Source organism: Schistocerca cancellata, chromosome 2 (genome assembly GCF_023864275.1).
Source record: "Schistocerca cancellata isolate TAMUIC-IGC-003103 chromosome 2, iqSchCanc2.1, whole genome shotgun sequence".
Lineage (NCBI taxonomy): Eukaryota > Metazoa > Arthropoda > Insecta > Orthoptera > Acrididae > Schistocerca > Schistocerca cancellata.
Window position 1 is genome coordinate 1,090,678,242 of NC_064627.1, and position 22,967 is coordinate 1,090,701,208.

General features: G+C 42.5%; 1 protein-coding gene across 1 annotated transcript in view; it reads left to right on the forward strand.

Annotated features, from left to right (window-relative positions):
* Positions 1-3,578: 3,578 nt before the first annotated feature.
* Positions 3,579-22,967, forward strand: part of LOC126161236 (sodium channel protein Nach-like) — a 230,827-nt gene continuing 211,438 nt past the window's right edge. The window contains exon 1 of the mRNA XM_049916977.1: positions 3,579-3,697. Coding sequence (XP_049772934.1) covers positions 3,580-3,697 — 118 coding nt within the window. The 5' untranslated portion in view covers position 3,579. The remainder of the gene's footprint in view (positions 3,698-22,967) is intronic.

The window sequence follows — 22,967 nt, forward strand, 5'->3', positions numbered from 1 at the left end:
AGATACTTCCGTAACTGGACGTTACAGCCAAGTGCTGCCAAAATAGACAATACCAGCTTCCACGTTAACAACAAGCTCGTAAACAAGAAAATAAAGGTGTATTGTGAAGGGGAACAGCTATGCTATAAAAAAAAAGCCCACGTAGACGCTCAGTTAAGAGGAAAATTTTCTGAAAATTTCCGATAAGATGAAGCCACGAAATAGCATCTTGCAGAAACTTTTTGGCACGACATGGAGACCATCATCTGTTCTTGGAATGGTGTTTCCTGTAGCAAAATATTGCACTGCAGTCCGGATCAACAGCCTGTAGACCAGACTCGTCGATCCAAAGGTCAACCAGACAATACGCATAATCACAGGAATCATCGGAAATACTCCAGTTTTCTGGCTGCCTATTCTCAGCCGTATAGCTCCCCCATCTTTGCGCCGTGAAGCGGGAGTTTACAAAAATAGCTGGTGATCTTTACCTTCCTACACTCTACTCTGTAAAAACCGCCTTCGCTCCCGTCACCCACCACTACGAGGTGCAAAACATCTTGTGAACGACGGAGCAACAGCTGAAGACCGATGGACAGAAATGTAGCAGAACACTAGAACAGCTGAAGGTGCCCTGCAGTTCGACCAGTGCACCAGGGTTTGAAGAGCATCGCGAGATATGTCTACACTCAATAGGATAAGAACAAATAGTGGAAAATATGCTGACTCACTGTACAAATGGGGTTTAACAACATCGCCCAGTTGTGACTGTGGTGCAAGACGACAAATTGTTCGGGAAATCTTACGTACCTGTCCAAACCGAACCTTTCCTGGCGATCCGGAGGAGTTCCTTTTAGTAACTAACGCATCAACTGTGTATGTTCAGCAGTTAGACTTAATCCTTGAATAGTGGCGAGGGGACTAGAAATGTATATACGAGGGTTGGAACTTTAATAGTGGCAACTATTTATTTACTGCTCGTACAAAATAGATACGTGTTTCAAAGTTTTACTGACCTTCAAAGTAGCCACCAGCATTGTGTATAACCCGTTGCCAGCGATGTGGAAGTCGTACAATACTCTTAGCAGTGCCAGTTGTGTTAACATTTCGAGCGGCGCGGTCTATTGCCCGACGAATGTGTAGCAGTTCTGAAGCGAATGCCGTGAAGTGTTTCCTTCAGTTTAGAAATCGTTCTGGACTCACGAGGGCTTAACTCAGGGAAGTGCAGTAGGTGGTATAGCACTTAGCAGCCTCATCAGTCAAACAAATCAGTAACAGCTTGCACTGTAAGTGCTTGAGCATTGTCCTGCAAAATGATGGTCAGGTCCTGCAGAAAGTGTCATCACTTCTGTCTCTAAGCTGATCGTAGGTTGTGTTCCACAACTGAACAGCATAGGACAGAAGTGATGACACTTTCTCCAGGACCTGACCATCATTTTGCAGCAAAATGCTCAAGCACGTACAGTGCAAGCTGTTACTGATTTGTTTGACTGATGTGGCTGCTAAGCGCTACACCACCTACTGCACTCCCCTGACTTACGCCCTCGTGAGTTCAACTCGATTTCTAAACTGAAGGAAACACTTCACGGCATTCGCTTCAGAACTGCTACACATTCGTCGGGCAATAGACCGCGCCGTTCGAAATGTTAACACAACTGGCACTGCTAAGAGTATCCTACGACTTCCACATCGCTGACAACGAGTTATACACAACGCTGCTGACTACTTTGAAGGTCAGTAAAACTTTGAAACACGTATCTATTTTAAACGAAAATTTTAGAAGAATGATTAAAAAAGGATTGGAAAGTACTCATATTCTGGTTGAACTTTAACTGGCACTAATGTAAACAGACGTACAGGATTACATACATAGATTCAATATCTAACATTCGTAAATTTGAGTACATCCGTTTTGATACCGCTATTATGCTTGGAGATTGGTGTGGTAATCCTGGCTCCGGATCGTCCCTCCTCTGCTCACGCGAATTCTTCTTGTTAGCTTCGATCCTCTTGATGCAGCATTCTCGGCGCGTCGCGATGATATGAAGAGACGGGTATCGTCGGCATAAATGAATGAATAAACTTTGCTATTTCTATAAGAGTTTTTAATATTTTCTGACGCACAATTAGAATACACACTTCTGAACAATACCAATGCCGCGGAACTCGTCACTCGTCCATCCGCTACCACTTATAGGAACAGACAGATGAATCTAAAAAATTGAAGAACATCTCTTTTTTCTCTATTAATGTTATTTATGATACAAGAAAAGAACGAGGAAAAAAAGAAAAGAAAGACAAAATAATAATATGTTCCATTATATCCTACGACCTTCTGTGGTTTGTAAATACTGGAAATTTAATCAAAATATAATAATGACTTTCCTTCGCATGTGTCAAATACCTGCATATTTATATTTGAAGAAAAAACGCGTCCTTGTATGATGTGATGCTAGCCATGCGCTAAATGGATAAATATGTTTAGATAGGTGTATAATTTGAATGTATAGGCATTTAGTACTAAATATAATGAACGAAAGAAAATAATAAAGGAAAATATAATTTATATATGCTTATAGGAATACTATTACGCAGAATATAAAGTGACATATTTCAGTAGGATAATGTAGGACCTCACACTGCAGTTCGCGCCACAAACACCTTGAGGAATGTACTGGTCCTAGATTGATCTGCCCAGTCCCCTGATTCATTCACCGCAGCATGTCGGGTATGCGATGGGAAGATCAGTCTCGATCCAGCAACCTTCATGAACTAACAGCATGAGTTTCACGCATGGCAAGAAATTCTTCAGAATGACCTTTGGAGGGCTGTTTGCTTCTACCTCATTACGATTGCAAGTATGTCGTCTTGCCAGTAGAGATCACACCGATGCTGATGACGGAGATAAGTTCCGAATCGAGTGAAAATGGTATGTTTTTTAATACTCGTTACGTGATGAACATCTCCACGAAGTTTAATAAATAGCGGACTGCTGCCTCATGGTAGCTGACATTTTGCATTTCCGTCGGACTATTTTGAAACGTGTTTCTGGCGCCTGTCTGAATTACCTCGCCGACACATTACCGTTCTAGGCCTGTGACAGAAATATTCTGATGTAGCGTCATTACACTGTCGTAATGTCATTTCTCCAGCACATCCGGTACAAAATAACAAGGGCCACCCGTGCATGTGTACCAGGATGTACCGAACTACGTTCCTACGGTATGCGTTGGTATTTGGACTAGGGCTTGTTTAATATCTGGGCTTTAGAATTATGATGCATGCTGATAAACCTGATAAATCATGTCGTGACGGTTAAAGAGCACTTCTGCTACTTCAGCAGGCGGTTATATCAAGCCCGAAACGGTGTCTATATTATTTTGCGAAAATTACGGAATAAAACATTTGGAGATTATAATAATCATAGCACTGTTTTCTCCATCATATAATATGCCACCATGTACCGAAACTGTGTACTATAAAAAAATATGCTTCCCTAAATATCCGTATATAGCAGTTTTTCACCGCTTTTATCTGTCAATTATTTCAGATCTACCGCGATGAAAGGCAATGACAAGAGACAGTTGAAGACATGGAGATGAAATGGCCATTCCTACACGGCCTACGCCACGACGACGACGAGCGCTTCATAGACAGAGCGCGTCTAGGATTCGGGCTTTGGTCGTACGGCTGCAGCGGAACCTTCGGCGTCATTTATACGGTAACTACCAGCTGAAATTGTGACATTTGGTGGTGGACAGCTTGTGACATAATGATTTCGAATTTTCTAAGGAACACTTGTACACAAACGCGATATTAGGAAAAAGCATCCAGAGTCATCAGTCTTCTGACTGGTTTGAAGCAGCCCGCCACGAATTTCTCTCCTATGCCAACCTTCTCATCTCAGAATAGCCCTTTGCAACCTACATCCTCAATTCTACAGTTTTGGCCCTCTGAAGCTCCCTCTAGTACATGGAAGTTAGTCCCTTGTGTCATAAGAGGTGTCCTACCATTGTGTCTCTTCATGTCAGTGTTTTCCATATATTCGTTTCCTCGCCGATTCTGCGAAGAACCTCATTCCTCAGCTTTTCAGTCCACCAAATTTTCAAAATTCACCTGTAGGACCACATCTCAAATTCTTCGATTCTCTTCTGTTCCGGTTTTCCCGCAGTCCACGTCTCACTGCCATACAGTGCTGTGCTCCAAACATACATTCTCAGAAATTTCATCCTTAAATTAAGGCCTTTGTTTAGTAGACTTCTCTTGGCCAGGAATGGCCTTTCTTCCAGTGCTATTCTGCGTTTCATGTCCTCCTTCCTCCGCCCATCATGGGTTATATTGCTGCCTAGGTAGCAGAATCCCTTATCTTCATCTACCTCTTGATCACCAATTATGATGTTAACTTTCTCGCCGTTCTCACTTCTGCAACTTTTCATTACTTTCGTCTTTCTTCGATTTACTCTCGATTCATATTCTGTACTCATTAGTCTCTTCATTCCATTCAACAGCTGCTGTAATTGGTATCCTTTCACCTTGAATTTTGTTTTCCACTCTTGAACCTTTCTTCTATTTCCGTCGTAGCTTCTTCGAAGTATAGACTGAGCAGTAGGGGCGAAAGACTACATCCCTGACTTACACCGTTTTTAATCCGAGCACTTCGTTTTTGGTCTTGGACTCATATTATTCGCTCTTGATTGTTATATATATAGTATCTTACCCGTATTTCCCTATAGCTTACCCCTATTTTTCTCATGATTTCGAACATATTGCAATATTTTACATTGTCAAAATGGCTCTGAGCACTATGAGACTTAACATCTGAGGTCATCAGTCCCGTAGAATTTGTACTTAAACCGAACTAACCTAAGGACATCACACACATCCATGCCCGAGGCAGGATTCGAACCTGCGATCGTAGCAGTCACGCGGTTCCAGACTGAAGCGCCTAGAACCGCTCGGCCACATCGGCCGGCTTTACATTGTCGAACACTTTCTCCAAGTAGACAAATCATATGAACGTGTCTTGATTTTTCTTTAGTCTTGCTTCCGTTATCAACCACAACGTCACAATTTCCTAAAGAAAACGGATCGTCATCTAACACATCCTCGATTTTCTTTCCCATTCTTCTGTATATTATTACTGCAGCAACTTCGATGCAAGAGCTGTTAAGCTGATTGTGCGATAATTCTCGCACTTGTCGGCGCATGCTATCTTCGGAACTGTGTGGAAGACGTTTTTCCGGAAGTCTGATATTATATCGCCAGTCTCATACGTTCCACATACCGACGTGAATACTCGTTTTGTTGCCGCTTCTCCCGATAGTTTTAGAAATTCCAGTGGAATGTTGCCTATCCCTTTTGCCTTAGTTAAACTAGCTCTTTTTAAATTCTGATTGTAATACTGGACCCCTGTCTCTTCTACATCGACTCCTGTTCCACCTTCTGTCACGGACTCAGCCAAGTACTCCCCCTTACAGAGGCCTTCAGTGTACTCTTTCCACCTATCTGGTCTCTCCTCTGCGTTTAACAGTGGAATTCCCATTGCGCATTTAATGTCACCGCCCTTGCTTTTAATTTCACCGAAGGTTGGTTTGATTTTTCTATATGGTGAGTCAGTCCTTCCGACAGTCATTTCTTTTTCGATTTCTTCACATTTTTTATGCAGCCATTTCGCCTTAGCTTCCTAGCACTTCTTATTTATTTCATTCCTCAGCGACTTGTATTTCTGCATTCCTAAATTTCCCTCAAGATTTTTGTACTTCGTTCTTTCATCAATCAGCTGAAATATTTCTTCTGATCTCCATGGTTTCTTCGCATTTAGCATTCCTTGCACTTACATTGTTCTTTCCAACTTCTGTGATTGCACTTTTAGAGACTGGACTACCCACTGAGGTATCCTTTATCGCAGTACCTACAGCCTCGGAGAACTGGGACGCAATACAGCAGCCATTCTGCATGGCGTGTATTCGACAAGTCCTTGGTAGGGTTCAGCACATATCTGGCGCCACATCTCCGCACAGAGGTCACGCAATTGCCGCAAGTTATGGGCCAGTTCTTTGTGGGCGCGGAGGTAGTGCCCTATAGCGTCCGATGTGTGTTCGGGTTCAGATCACGCGAATCTGGTGACCAAGACATCAACCTGAGTCCACTGCCATGCTCCTCAGACCACTGCAGCACGGTTCTGGCCTTGTGATGGGCCGTTTTCCTGCTGGAAGGTGCCTCGCCGTCGGGAAAGACATCAAGCTTAAAGGTGTACAGGTGGTCCGAAGTAATGTTGAGGCAGTCCACAGCTTTATGGTGCCTTCGATTAGTACGACAGGTCCCAAGGAACCCCAAGTGAATGTCCCCCATAGCAAAGCACTGCCCCCACTGCCTTGCGCCTCTGACGCGGGCCATGTTCCTCGCTGCCATTCGCCTAGACGACGATGTATACAGCCAGGGCCGATGCACTGTTATAACAAGAAAGGCTTGCCGGCTTCATTGATCCATGGTCGAGTCTCGATGATCCGGTGTCCGCTGCAACCATAACTGATGGTATTGTTGGGTCAGCATGCGGAAGGCATGGATTGTTCGCTGCTGATCCCCATGCTGAACAATGTGATCTGAGCTGTGTGCTCCGATCATTTGCGCCTGATTTAACATTGTAGAGGCCGGCAGATCTGCCACATACTGTTGCCTATCCTGCGTTACAGAGCGGATAAGTCTCCGAATTCAACGTTCTGTGATGAGGCGTGGACGTCAGATACTTTGTCCCCAGTCCGTGGTTTCACCGTCCTTCAAGCCCTTTATCCATCCTCACGACAGTAACACGTGAGCAGTCGACCAACTTCACCGATTCCGAGATGCTCGTCCCCAGCGCCGGTATTTTACAATCTGCTAAGAGTCTGCAAACAGAGAGAGAGAGTAGCCAGTTTTCTTTAGACCATAGATAATATGCACAGACGGCCGCCATTTTTTGCCGTAATTCGCGCGGGAAATATTGTCGCCAGTTGACTGTCGCAAGACGTGGATTTAACACATTACAGCAGAAATTGTAGCTTGTTATTTAGTATATGGCTACTATACATTTAAATGGAGTAACTTAAAAGTGTGGCGTGATACAGTATATCAGCCATTTATTACAACGTTCCGGAAGAAATAGGTACCAACCGGGAGAAAAAGCGCTTCATTTGTATTATTTTAGATGCTCTGAAGGGATTCCAAAGTTTACTGCTTGAATGTTCGTTGTTAAAGTTAGTTGCCTCTAAACTTTACATAGTAAATTCCCTCCCACGTTAATATATCTTAGATGGGAATATTATGGTTCTAGACTCCGTGGTTTATACCGGAAAAATCCGGAAGACAAACTTTTGTAATGATGTTAGGAAGTCATAAAGAATGAAAGCATGGTAAAACAGCTTCACAATAGCTGATTTTCCAAAATGAAACTTCTGTTATTTGGGATACCCGCGTTTTCGTGCGATTAGTGACTAAACATAAAAAGATTATTATCCAAGATTTCTTAAGTGACGTTCCAGTCCGATGAATGTAACTCAAATATAGTAAAAAAGATGTTGGTGACAGCGAGAATCGAACTGCTGAAAACACAGTTTATATTCTTGAATGCTACTTAGCTACATGCGACATTACGACAGAGAGGCAAATTTTTTTGTGGATACAAGTGTTCAGAAATGTTCGAAATCGATTTTTTCTTCCCAAGACAAAAACAATTTGGGCATAGTATGCTACCTGCCGCAACAGTTTTTCAAAAGTCCTCAAAACAGTCATCCAACCACAGAAAGCAGTGCGAAAGTACTAATCAAGAGACACAAAAAAAAGAAAAGAAAAAAAAAACGGCGTTGCAGATCAGCCAATCAAGTGCGATTTCACGTATAGCCACTCTCTCTCTGTATATGGGCATACTACAGTCCAACAGTTGTCAAAGTCGCTTATGCCAATGGATTACCCCATTTGTGGCTTTGTATCGTCGCTAGAATGAATCGTCGTTCCTCTGTATTGTGTTCATGTACGAGGGCGTGTTGAAAAGTAATGCCTCCGAAATGCTTTGTATGACACCTCTAAGGCTTTTTATATAAAACCAACTTTTTAACTCTCTAATTTTTTTATTCTTCATGTTCAGATATATATTTCTCAACGTAGTCACCATACTAACGAATACATTTCTTCCATCGAGAGATCAGTTTGTTGATATCATGACTGTAGAATGTTTGACTTTATTGATGGAGCAGAACCTCACCTCTGCCTGCACCACTTGATCGACAGATGAAAATCGGATGGGGCAAAGTCAGGACTGTATGGAGGGCGATCGATGATATTGATCCGAAGGCATCGGATTGTTGCGGATGTCGCTGCGCTCGTGTGTATGGCAGAGGGCTGCAAATATATAGACATGAAGAATGAAAGTAAGCAATACATTTTTTAAGAAGAAAGACATACATAAATACACATGGTCTAGACGAGACCATAGATATATTATTAATTACATAACAGTCAATAAAAATCATGTCTCATGGGTGATAGACATTTACGTATGCGGGGGGGTAGAAACGTAAGTACGGACCACTATCTTGTTAAATAAAAGGGCCAGCTGTGGAAAAGATGGAAGAAACAGAACAAGAGGAAAACTAAAGAAACCCAAACAAAACTTTTAAGGTGCATCTGCTCCAAGAACAGTTTAAGGAATCTATATCAGTGCAGGCTACCCTAAGCTACGCCAAGAAATGTCTTCAAGCAATAATCTAACAGATGAATGGACAAACATTACAAATACTGCAATACAGGTCGCTAAAGAAGCACTAGTTGAATAACTCAAAACGAATCGAAAAGGGGGCTTAAGATTTGGAACGAAGATACAGAAGAAACCACAGAAAATAAAAAAAGCATAAAGGGAGTTCTTAGAGATGGGTCGTTCGCGATCTAACAGATCCAAAGGAACGCTTCACCAAGATGAACGGAACGAGCGAGGAACGAATTCTAACGAACGTTCTTTCACAAATCACTTCGGTCGCTAATTTCTACTCATAGTTCCCGGGAACGGCATGCCGGCCGGTCTCGTTCCCGCCTCGGTCCCGTTCCCGTCAGTCTCGGTCTCGGTCTCGCTCGGCCGGACTCGTCCTCCTTCGCGTAGCCGGACACTCGTCGCAGTTCGCTCATAGTTAGTTCAGTATCGAGTTGTTCGTTTCGTTCGCTGCGCACGCCCATTCTAGATCAGTTTCGAACTTTTTTTGAACTCTGAACTTCTGGTTCTTTTCGTATTCTATTCAGCGTCCATGACCGCTAATTAAAATGTATTTTATAATTACGTACATTACATAAAAATTACGTGGTATGTAATACATACATTTTTTCAGGCAACAAAACTATTTCGATAAAGAGCAGAAGAAATACTTGTAAAAAGGTAAGATTTTTTGTTATTACACTTGCAAAGGAAGTCAGCACGGCACACACAAGTGGCCATTTTCCGTCTTTTTTTGGTCCATCGTAAAAGGGCATGTTCATTGTTACGGAAGGCAGAACGATTTAGCAACCGAATGAAGCCCGCGCTCCCTAATAGAGTATCTAGTGTCACATTTTGTAAAGAGAATTTGATAACTTGTACAATATTATTTCAATGGTACAGGGTGGCGCACAAAAAGTCGGCCCCGAGTACTAGACTGTTCATTGTCGCCCACCAATCATCATCTATTGTTTCGAAGTTGTTGTTTCCATTAGCTTTTTTGTTACTTCTTCACTGCCTAATTATTACATGTTTATCTATTCTGCGTGGTTCATGGTGTGGGTTCCTGTAGTCATGTCCTAGTTCATGAACCACGGGCAACGTATGAGTGACCAAGTAAGTGGTCCCGACAGTCGGGATACCAGTTACTTTGGAATAAGGCTGGGCATCTCGGACATATTCTGAGTCGTGGTCACCTTTCTGCTCATACGGCGAAGACTATCAAATCCACCGGTTAGTCCCTCAGCCGTTAGGGGTGAAACCCAATGGGACTCGGGGCAAGTAAGGCTAGCAACCTGCTTCCCCGGTACTTTAAATATGATGCTGGCAACAATCAGAGCAAAATGCCTCGGACCTTTGGAGGTGACGGAGTCCCACCTCTAACTGACAAACCAGGGACTCCTAAGATACGACTTGGCAAACAAATGGTAATGAGATGGGGAGCTATTAATATCAATGGGGGCTACTCTGGGAAGAAGGTAGAGCTGGCAGAGGCTGCAAATAAGATGGGGCTGGACGTTTTAGCTGTTAGTGACATTCGGGTAAGGGGTGAGAAAGAAGAGGAAGTGGGAGAATACAAGGTCTACCTGTCAGGAGTCAAAGCAGGAATAGCACAATGGGGTGTAGGGCTTTACATCAGGAAAGAAATGGAACCCAGCGTAGTTGCAATAAGGTATGTAAACGAACGACTGATGTGGATAGATTTGACAGTGTCTAGCAAGAAAATTAGGATTGTGTCAGTATATTCGCATTGTGAAGGGACAGATCTAGATAAGATGGATAGTTTTTATGAGGCACTCAGTGATGTAATTGTTAGAGTAAAGGACAAGGACAGTGTTCTGCTCATGGGTGATTTTAACGCCAGGATTGGAAATCGAACAGAAGGGTATGAAAAGGTTATGGGTAAATTTGGAGAGGATATGGAGGCCAACAGGAACGGGAAACAACTCTTGGATTTCTGTGCCAGTATGGGCTTAGTAATCACAAACTCCTTTTTTAAACATAAGAACATTCACCGGTATACTTGGGAAGGCAGGGGAACCAGATCTGTCATTGACTACATAATAACAGATCAGGAATTCAGGAAGGCTGTGAGGGACACACGTGTATTCAGGGGATTCTTTGATGACACTGATCATTATTTAATCTGCAGTGAAATTGGGATTGTGAGGCCGAAAGTGCAGGAGGTCAGGTCCATATGTAGGAGGATAAGAGTGGAGAAACTTCAGGATAAGGAAATCAGGCACAAGTACATAACAGCGATCTCAGAAAGGTACCAGTTAGTTGAATGTAGTCAATTACAGTCATTGGAAAAGGAATGGACAAGGTACAGGGACACAGTACTAGAAGTGGCTAAAGAATGTCTTGGAACAGTAGTGTGTAAAAGTAGGATGAAGCAAACAGCTTGGTGGAATGATACAGTCAAGGCAGCCTGTAAAAGGAAAAAGAAGGCGTATCAAAAATGGCTACATACCAGAACCCAGGTAGACAGAGAAAGTTATGTTGAAGAAAGAAACAAAGCCAAACAGATAATTGCAGCATCCAAGAAGAAATCGTGGGAAGACTTTGGAAACAGGTTGGAGACTATGGGTCAAGCTACTGGAAAACCATTCTGGAGTGTAATTAGCAGTCTTCGAAAGGGAGGTAACAAGGAAATGACAAGCATTTTGGACAGGTCAGGAAAACTGCTGGTGAATCCTGTGGATGCCTTGGGTAGATGGAGGGAATATTTTGAAGAGTTGCTCAATGTAGGTGAAAATACGATCAGTAATGTTTCAGATTTCGAGGTGGAATGGGATAGGAATGATGATGGAAATAGGATCACATTTGAGGAAGTGGAAAAAATGGTCAATAGATTGCAGTGCAATAAAGCGGCTGGGGTGGATGAAATTAAGTCGGAACTCATCAAATACAGTGGAATGTCAGGTCTTAAATGGCTACACAGGATAATTGAAATGGCTTGGGAGTCGGGACAGGTTCCATCAGACTGGAGAAAAGCAGTAATCACACCAATCTTTAAACATGGAAACAGAAAAGATTGTAACAACTACAGAGGTATCTCTTTAATCAGCGTTGTGGGTAAAATCTTCTCAGGTATTGTTGAAAGGAAAGTGCGAGTATTAGTTGAGGACCAATTGGATGAAAATCAGTGTGTGTTTACGCCTCTTAGAGGTTGTCAGGACCAGATATTTAGCTTACGGCAAATAATGGAGAAGTGTTATGAGTGGAACAGGGAATTGTATCTATGCTTTATAGATCTAGAAAAGGCATATGACCGGGTTCCTAGGAGGAAGTTATTGTCTGTTCTACAAGAATATGGAACAGGAGGCAAACTTTTGCAAGCAATTAAAGGTCTTTACATGGATAGTCAGGCAGCAGTTAGAGTTGACGGTAAATTGAGTTCATGGTTCAGAGTAGTTTCGGGGGTAAGACAAGGCTGCAACCTGTCTCCACTGTTGTTCATATTATTTATGGATCATATGTTGAAAACAATAGACTGGCTGGGTGAGATTAAGATATGTGAACACAAAATAAGCAGTCTTGCATATGCGGATGACTTAAGTTGTGATGGCAGATTCGATTGAAAGTTTGCAAAGTAATATTTCAGAGCTAGATCAGAAATGTAAGGACTATAGTATGAAGATTAGCATCCCCAAAACGAAAGTAATGTCAGTGGGAAAGAAATATAAACGGATTGAGTGCCAAATAGGAGGAACAAAGTTAGAACAGGTGGACGGTTTCAAGTACTTAGGATGCATATTCTCACAGGATGGCAACATAGTGAAAGAACTGGAAGCGAGGTGTAGCAAAGCTAATGCAGTGAGCGCTCAGCTACGATCTACTCTCTTCTGCAAGAAGGAAGTCAGTACCAAGACTAAGTTATCTGTGCACCGTTCGATCTTTCGACCAACTTTGTTGTATGGGAGCGAAAGCTGGGTGGATTCAGGTTACCTTATCAACAAGGTTGAGGTTACGGATATGAAAGTAGCTAGGATGATTGCAGGTACTAGTAGATGGGAACAATGGCAGGAGGGTGTCCACAATGAGGAAATCAAAGAAAAACTGGGAATGAACTCTATAGATGTAGCAGTCAGGGCGAACAGGCTTAGATGGTGGGGTCATGTTACACGCATGGGAGAAGCAAGGTTACCCAAGAGACTCATGGATTCAGCAGTAGAGGGTAGGAGGAGTCGGGGCAGACCGAGGAGAAGGTACCTGGATTCAGTTAAGAATGATTTTGAAGTAATAGGTTTAACATCAGAAGAGGCACCAATGTTAGCACTGAATAGGGGATCATGGAGGAACTGTATAAGGGGGGCTATGCTCCAGACTGAACGCTGAGAGGCATAATCAGTCTTAAATGATGATGATGATGATGATGATGATGATGATCTATTCTGCTCGTAGCGGTCAACAAATCGTGCGTAACTGGCGAATAGTGTGTACTCGGGGCCGGTTTTCGTGCGCCACCTTATATTATTTCACTGCGATTAGCCACATAACGCTACAGTTGGCTGAACGAGAGGTTTTGCAGAATCATGAAAATTAGTTCTACAAGTGTGTGAGAATTCTGTTATGAATCAAAACTTTGTTCTCCGCGTGGGAGACAAATTCCCTCTCTTGGTGTCTTCCATCTTCAGTCACCTATGCTACTAATTTTTCATAAGAACCATATAACAAGAACAAATGAACGGTGAACGAGTAAAACTGAACGTTTTCCAAAAAAAAGAGCGATCACCAGTGAGCTAGTTCCCAAGGATGAACGATTCTGCCCATCTCTAGGAGTTCTTACATAAATAGACTGAGGAAGCTAAAGAAAAATATAAAGAAATCTGAAATGAAACCAACAAAATAGTAAGACACGCACATAGACCCTCATGGGATACATTTATAAGCAGAATATAACATGTCATACACGGTAGACAGGAAAGGTCGGGGAAGACCTCACTCTGTCTGCTTGCCGGAGGGTCTCATCCGAGATGTGGAGGAGGCCCTGCCGGCGGCGATAGAGAGCACTGGGTGCACCCGACTGCAAATTTTTGCTCATGTCGGCACCAATGACACTTGCCGTCTGGATTCAGAAGTCATCCTCAGTTCATACAGGCGGTTGGCGGAGTTGGTGAAGGAGGAAAGCGTCGCTCGCGGGGTGGAATCTGAGCTATTTGTAGTATCGTTCCCAGAACCGATCGCGGTCCTCTGGTTTGGAGCCGAGTGGAAGGCTTAAACCACAGGCTTAGACGATTCTGCGATCTGGGGTGCAAATTTCTCGACCTCCGCTATCGAGTGGAGAAATGTAGGGTCCCCCTGAATAGGTCAGGCGTGCACTACACGCAAGAAACGGCTACAAGGGTAGCGGAGTACTTGTGAATTGCACATGTGGGTTTTTTATGTTAGAGAATTCCCTCCCTAGACCCGACAAGACGCCTCCTGAGACGCCACAAGGTAGCAGTAGGCAAAACGCAACAGGGAATGACAATATTAATGTGGTAATAGAAATCTGCAAGAGCGTCTATAGAAAGGTCCCTGCACTGCTCCCATTAATAACAGGGACGGAAAGTTGGCTGAAACCAGATGTGAACAGTAATGAAATTCTAAACTCAGATTGGAATGTATACCGCAGAGACAGGCTGGACTGTGAAGGGGGAGGCGTGTTTATAGCGATAAAAAGTGCAATAGTATCGAAGGAAATTGACGGAGATCCGAAATGTGAAATAATTTGGGTGATGGTCACGATTATAGCAGGCTCAAACATTGTAATTGGATGTCTTGTAATTGGATGTCTCTATAGGCCCCCTGGCTCAGCAGCTGTTGTGGCAGAACACCTGAAGGAAAATTTGGAAAATATTTCGAGTAGATTTCCCAACCATGTTATAGTTTTGGGTGGAAATTTTAATTTAATTTACAAGATATAGACTGGGAGACTCAAACGCTTATAACGGGTGGCAGGGACAAGGAATCCAGTGAAACTGTTTTAAGTGCATTATCTGAAAACTACCTTGAGCAGTTAAACAGAGAACCGACTCGTGGCGATAACATATTAGACCTTCTGGTGACAAACAGACCCGAACTATTTGAAACAGTTAACGCAGAACAGGGAATCAGTGATCATAAAGCGGTTACAGCATCGGTGATTTGAGCCATAAATAGAAATATTAAAAAAGGTAGGAAGATTTTTCTGTTTAGCAAAAGTGACAAAAAGCAGATTTCAGAGTACGTGATGCCTCAGCACAACAGTTTTATCTCAAGTACAGATAGTGTTGAGGATCAGTGGACAAAGTTCAAAACCATCGTACAATATGCATTAGATGAGTATGTGCCAAGCAGGATCGTAAGAGATGGAAAAGAGCCACCGTGGTATAACAACCGAGTTAGAAAACTGCTACGGAAGCAAAGGGAACTTCACAGCAAACATAAACATAGCCAAAGCCTTGCAGACAAACAAAAATTACACGAAGCGAAATGTGGTGTGAGGAGAGCTATGCGAAAGGGGTTCAACGAATTCGAAAGTAAAGTATATGTACTGACTTGGCAGAAAATCCTAAGAAATTTTGGTCTTATGTCAAAGCGGTAGATGGATCAAAACAAAATGTCCAGACACTGTGACCAAAATGGTACTGAAACAGGGGATACTCTACTAAATGTCTTTTCCCAAAGCTGTTTCACAGAGGAAGACTGCACTGTAGTTCCTTCTCTAGATTGTCGCACAGATGACAAAATGGTAGATATCGAAATAGATGACAGAGGGATAGAAAAACAATTAAAATCGCTCAAAAGAGGAAAGGCCACTGGACCTGATGGGATACCAGTTCAATTTTACACAGAGTACGCGAAGGAACTTGCCCCCCTTCTTGCAGCGGTGTACCGTAGGTCTCTAGAAGAGCGTAGCCTTCCAAAGGATTGGAAAAGGGCACAGGTCATCCCCGTTTTCAAGAAGGGACGTCGAACAGATGTGCAGAACCATAGACCTATATCTCTAACGTCGATCAGTTGTAGAATTTTGGAACACGTATTGTGTTCGAGTGTAATGACTTTTCTGGAGACTAGAAATCTACTCTGTAAGAATCAGTAAGGGGTTCGAAAAAGACGGTCATGTGAAACCCAGCTCGCGCTATTCGTCCACGAGACTCAGAGGGCCATAGACACGGGTTCACAGGTAGATGCCGTGTTTCTTGACTTCCGCAAGGCGTTCGATACAGTTCCCTACAGTCGTTTAATGAACAAAGTAAGAGCATATGGACTATCAGATCAATTGTGAGATTGGATTGAAGAGTTCCTAGATAACAGAACGCACCATGTCATTCTCAGTGAAGAGAAGTCTTCCGAAGTATGAGTGATTTCAGGTGTACCGCAGGGGAGTGTCGTAGGACCGTTGCTATTAACAATATATATATATATATATATATATATATATATATATGTATATATATATATATATGATCTTGTGGATAACATCGGAAGTTCACTGAGGCTGAGGTTAAACATCAAATCTCCGACATCGCTGCGGCCGGAAAAAGATCCTGAAAGAACGGGACCACGACGACGGAAGAGAAACGTTTAACGTGACAGAAGTGCAGCCCTTCCCTTCCAACACTGGACAGTTGATGACTGGAAACATGTTGCCTGGCCAGACGAGTCTCGTTTCAAATTGTATCGAGGGGATAGACGTGTACAGGTATGGAGACAACGAATCCATGGGCTCTGCGTATCAGCTGCTACACCTGCCTGATATTGTGTAGGGTCACGACGAGCACACAGAACTGGCGCAACACGACGTGGCAAGGACTCGACCAATGTCTGAAGTAGTGCTAGAGGGAAATGACATCATGAAATCTGCAGGACTATCCATAAATCCGTAAGAGTACGAGGGGATGGGGATCTCTTCCGAACATTACGTTGCAAGACATCCCAGTTATGCTTATAATATTCATGTTGAGGGAGTTTGGTGGGCAGCGAAGTGTTTAAACTCAGAAGAGTGTTCCTGTAGCCACTCTATAGCAATTCTGGACTTGTGGGGTGTCACATTGTCCTGCTAGAATTGCCCAAGTCCGTCTAAATTCACAATGGACATGAATGGATGCAGGAAATGAGACAGGATGCTTACGAGCGTCTCACCTATCAGAGTCATATCTAGCCGTATCAGGGGTCCCACATCACTCCAATTGCACACGCCCCACACCATTACGGAGCCTCGACTAGCTTGAACAGTTCCATGTTGATATGCAGGGTCCATGGATTCGTTGTCTCCATACCCCTATACGTCAATTCTCTCGAGACAAATTGAAACGAGACTCGTCCGACCAGACAACATGTTTCCAGTCATCAACAGTCCAGTTATGGCAGTGAAGGGCTGCCCTTCTGTCACGTTGAACGATTCTCTTCACTCATGGTGGTCCCGTTCTTTCAGGATCTTTTTCCGGCCGCAGCGATGTCGGAGATTTGATGTTTTACCGATTCCTGAACTTCACGGTACACTCGTGGAATGGTCGTACGGGAAAATCTCCACTTCATCGCTACCTCGGAGGTGCCATGTCTCATCGCTCGTGCGCCGACTATAACACCACGTTCAAACTCACATCTTGATAACCTGCCATTGTAGCAGCAGTAACTGATTTAACAATTGCGCCAGACACTTGTTGTCATATATAGGCGTTGCCGACCGCAGCGCCGTATTCTGCCGGTTTACATATCTGTGTATCTGAATACGCATGCCTATTCCAGTTTCTTTTCGCTTCAGTGTATTACGAATACACACTACGCAGTGGGTATCTCATACTGCAGTCAATTATCATGTGTCCGTCTAGTGATTTAATTTGCAGCTTTGTAATCGTATTAGCATGTGGTAATTGTGGATACAACAGATTCCGTCTCATCCCTTAGCCAGAATACTAAAAATGGAGCTCGGACTCAGCCCAGCTACTCGGTTTTCGTCACTGCTATTCGTATAAATGCCCCCGTTCATAGTAGTTTCTGACACACAGCGTGGATTACAGACATCCTCATGCACTTTCATCAACTATTCACACACACATTTTTTTCATACCTTTAATTTTTTTTTGTAGTTGTCTGCATTACTTTTATGCTATACATAATTTCGATGTGGCTCTGTAAAGGACAGCTCGCACCCAATAGGCTTTCATCTGAATTAGATGATTCTTGAACTAAGTTAAGCCCCACGTGGTTTTTGTGTACGCTTAAACCTTTTCATGCGTGATAGTTTGCGGGATACTTCCTGGTCAAGCCGGCTTAGCATTCGCGCTCACACCGTCGCGACTTTATCTTTGCGTCGTGATGCTTTGTTGCTTGAAGATATGGGGTAATTTAAAAAAAATATTTTACTGTAATTTTCACACTGTAAGACTGTACTGTATGGATAAATGATGATGGCGTCCTCTTGGGTAAAATATTTCGGAGGTAAAATAGGCCCCCATTCGGAACTCCGGGCGGGGACTACTCAGGAGGACGTCGTTATCAGGAGAAAGAAAACTGGCGTTCTACGGATCGGAACGTGGAATTTCAGATCCCTTAATCGGGCAGGTAGGTTAGAAAATTTAAAAAGGGAAATGGATAGGTTAAAGTTGGATATAGTGGGAATTAATGAAGTTCGGTGGCAGGAGGAACAAGACGTTTGCTCAGGTGAATACAGGGTTATAAATACAAAATCAAATAGAGGTAATGCAGGAGTAGGTTTAATAATGAATAAAACAATAGGAATGCGAGTATGCTACTACAAACAGCACAGCGAACGCATTGTTGTGGCCAAGATAGACACGAAGCCTACGCCAACTACAGTAGTACAAGTTTATATGCCAACTAGCTCTGTAGATGATGAAGAAATTGATGAAATTATGATGAGATAAAAGAAATTATTCAGATAGTGAAGGGAGACGAAAATTTAATAGTCATGAGTGACTGGAATTTGACAGTAGGAAAATTAAGAGAAGGAAACGTAGTAGATGAATATGGATTGGGGCTAAGAAATGAAAGAGGAAGCCGCCTGGTGGAATATTGCACAGAGCACAACTTAATCATAGCTAACACTTGGTTCAAGAATCATAAAAGAAGGTTGTATACATGGAGGAAGCCTTGAGATACTAAAAGGTTTCAGATAGATTATATAATGGTAAGACAGAGATTTAGGAACCAGGTTTTAAATTGTAAGACATTTCCAGGGGCAGATGTGGACTCTGACCACAATCTATTGGTTATGAACTGTAGATTAAAACTGACGAAACTGCAAAAAGGTAGGAATTTAAGGAGATGGGACCTGGATAAACTGACTAAACCAGAGGATGTACAGAGTTTCAGGGAGAGCATAAGGGAACAATTGACAAGAATGGGGGAAAGAAATACAGTAGAAAAAGAATGGGTAGCTTTGAGGGATGAAGTAGTGAAGGCAGCAGAGGATCAAGTACGTAAAAAAACGAGGGCTAGTAGAAATCCTTGGGTGACAGAAGAAATATTGAATTTAATTGACGAGAAGAGAAAATATAAAAATGCAGTAAATGAAGCAGGCAAAAAGGAATACAAACGTCTCAAAAATGAGATCGACAGGAAGTGCAAAATGGTTAAGCAGGCATGGCTAGAGGACAAATGATGGGATGTAGAGGCGTATCTCACTAGGGGTAAGACAGATACTGCCTACAGGAAAATTAAAGAGACCTTTGGAGAAAAGAGAACCACTTGTATGAACATCAAGAGCTCAGATGGGCACCCAGTTCTAAGCAAAGAAGGGAAAGCAGAAAGGTGGAAGGAGTATATACAAGGGCGATGTACTGGAGGGCAATGTTATAGAAATGGAAGAGGATGTAGATGAAGATGAAATGGGAGATATGATATTGCGTGAAGAGTTTGACAGAGCACTGAAAGACCAAAGTCGAAACAAGGCCCAGGGAGTAGACAACATTCCATCAGAACTACTGACAGCCTCGGGAGAGCCAGTCCTGACAAAACTCTACCATCTGGTGAGTAAAATGTATGAGACAGGCGAAATACCCTCAGACTTCAAGAAGAATATAGTAATTCCAATCTCAAAGAAAGCAGGCGTTGACAGATGTGAAAATTACCGAGCTATTAGTTTAATAAGTCACGGCTACAAAATACTAACGCGAATTCTTTACAGACGAATGGAAAAACTGGTAGAAGCCGACCTTGGGGAAGATCAGTTTGGATTCCGTAGAAATATCGGAACACGTGAGGCAATACTGACCCTACGACTTATTTTAGAAGCTAGATTAAGAACAGGCAAACCTACGTTTCTAGCATTTGTAGACTTAGAGAAAGCTTTTGACAATGCTGACTGGAATACTCTCTTTCAAATTCTGAAGGTGGCAGGGGTAAAATACAGGGAGCGAAAGGCTATTTAAAATTTGTACAGAAACCAGATGGCAGTTATAAGAGTCGAGGGACATGAAAGGGAAGCAGTGGTTGGGAAGGGAGTGAGACAGGGTTGTAGCCTCTCCACGATGTTGTTCAATCTGTATATTAAGCAAGCAGTAAAGGAAACAAAAGAAAAATTGGGTGTAGGTATTAAAATCCATGGAGAAGAAATAAAAACTTTGAGGTTCGCCGATGACATTGTAATTCTGTCAGAGACAGCAAAGGACTTGGAAGAGCAGCTGAACGGAATGGACAGTGTCTTGAAAGGAGAGTATAAGATGAACATCAACAAAAGCAAAACGAGGATAATGGAATGTAGTCGAATTAAGTCGGGTGATATTGAGGGTATTAGATTAGGAAATGAGACACTTAAAGTAGTAAAGGAGTTTTGCTATTTGGGGAGCAAAATAACTGATGATGGTCGAAGTAGAGAGGATATAAAATGTAGACTGGTAATGCAAGGAAAGCGTTTCTGAAGAACAGAAATTTGTTAACATCGAGTATTGATTTAAATGTCAGGAAGTCGTTTCTGAAAGTATATGTATGGAGTGTAGCCATGTATGGAAGTGAAACATGGACGATATATAGTTTGGACAAGAAGAGAATAGAAGCTTTCGAAATGTGGTGCTACAGAAGAATGCTGAAGATTAGATGGGTAGATCACATAACTAATGAGGAGGTACTGAATAGGATTGGGGAGAAGAGGAGTTTGTGGCACAACTTGACTAAAAGAAGGGATCGGTTGGTAGGACATGTTCTGAGGCATCAAGGGATCACCAATTCAGTATTGGAGGGCAGTGTGGAGGGTAAAAATCGTAGAGGGAGACCAAGAGATGAATACACTAAGCAGATTCAGAGGGATGTAGGCTGCAGTATGTATTGGGAGATGAAGAAGCTTGCACAGGATAGAGTAGCGTGGAGAGCTGCATCAAACCAGTCTCAGGACTGAAGACCACAACAACAAAGACTATAGACTTTATATGGAATGTAAGACCATGGTAATTGTAAATTTATGGTCACTTGGTATTCTGTATGGCTGTATCAGATATTTTTTGTAAAAATCCACCTTTATTTTTGGTGTACCCCTATCCATTTCTTGGAAGCACGCCATGTGGACATTTAGCGTGTACTACTTATGCATCCCAACGGCGCGCCGCGGCGAGATAGGAAACTTTGTAGCGGATTTGCCGCCTTTATGTTAACACTCCGTCTGCGCGGCAAACTTGAGAGAGTCATGTCCGATGTCGATTATGCAAGGGACGGTACGAGGTGTTATCAGCTGCGTACATTTTATGAAGATATGTATATGTTTGGAGTGCCTTTTGTGCTTTGACTTCATGTAATGTAGCATGGCACTTTTGTAACAAGTTCTATAAGGTACGTGAAATTTTGTATTTTATATAATAGGTGAAATTAATTTTACTTCGCTCCTTCCCCCCCCCCCCTACCTCTTCATTATCTTCGTGTTCGCCCCTTAGATTAGACGATTGCAGCAGAAGACTGTTGAAACCGGTCATCTTGAAACAATAAAAGTTTCTTTACTGCGATCGCGGTGTACAAAGCCTGTTTATTTCCAACAACACAGTTCTCCAAAGTTTCGACCGCTGTTGCAAATGGTCTCTCTGATGACTGCCGAATGAGAAAAAGTTAATTTCTTATATGCCAGTGAAAGAAACTGTTTTCGTTATCTGATAGGATGAGGAGAAGGGGTTTAGATATCCTTTATTTGTGTTAGCTTCATTTCTTGCCATTGGTGGAAAAAAACAGCCTGTATTGATCCTCATCGTCCCTGCCCGACCATCTAGATCTACATGTACATGGATACTCTCCAAATTACACTTGAGTGCCTGGCAGAGGGTTCATCGACCGGCCTTCACAATAATTCTGTATTATTCCAATGTCAAACAGCGAACGGAAAAAACGAACACCTTTATCTTTCAGTGCGAACTCTGATTTATCTTATTTTGTTATGATGATCGTTTCTCCCTATGTAGGCCGGCGCCAACAAAATATTTTCACATTCAAAGGAGAAAGTTGGCGGTTGAAATTTCGTGAGAAGCTCCCACCGCAACGAGAAACGACTTTGTTTTAATGATGTCCATCCCGAATCCTCTATCATTTCAGTGGCGCCCTGTCCCCTATTTCCCGATAATACAAAACGTGCTGCTCTTCTTTGACCTTCCTCGATGTGCTCCGTTAATCCTACCCGGTAAAAATCCCACAACGCACAGCAGTACTCCGAAAGAGGACGGACAAGCGTAATGTAGACAGTCTCTTTAGTAGATATGTTACATTTTCTAAGTGTCCTGCCAATAAAACATAGTCTTTGGTTCGCCTTATCCACAACATTTTCTATGTGTTCTTCGCAGTTTAAGTTATCCTTGATTGTAATTCCTAGGTATTTAGTTGAATTTACGGCCTTTAGATTTGACTGATTTATCATCCAGCCGAAGTTTAACGGATTCCTTTTAGCATTCATGTGGATGACTTCATACTTTTCATTACTTAGGGTCAATTTCACATTTTCACACCATACAGATATCGTATCTAAATGTTTTTGCAGTTTGTATTGATCTTCTCATGACTTTACTAGACGATAAACGACAGCATCATCTGCAAATAACCAAAGACGGGTGATCATATTGTCTCCTAAATCTTTTATGAAGATAAGGCCGGTATTACACTATCAAATTTCTTTGTCCAATATCTTTGTCAAGTATCTTTGTCAAAGAAATTTGATGGTGTAATAGGTAACTTTGTCAAATGTCGTCAAATATTTGATCAAATCTAGGGCATCGCTGTAGATTTGATCAAAGAAGTCGTTTGTCTTCTGTTCACTGCAATGTGACATGTTACCATGTGGAGCGCTACCATTGCTGCAGCGTTCTGTCATCGGTAG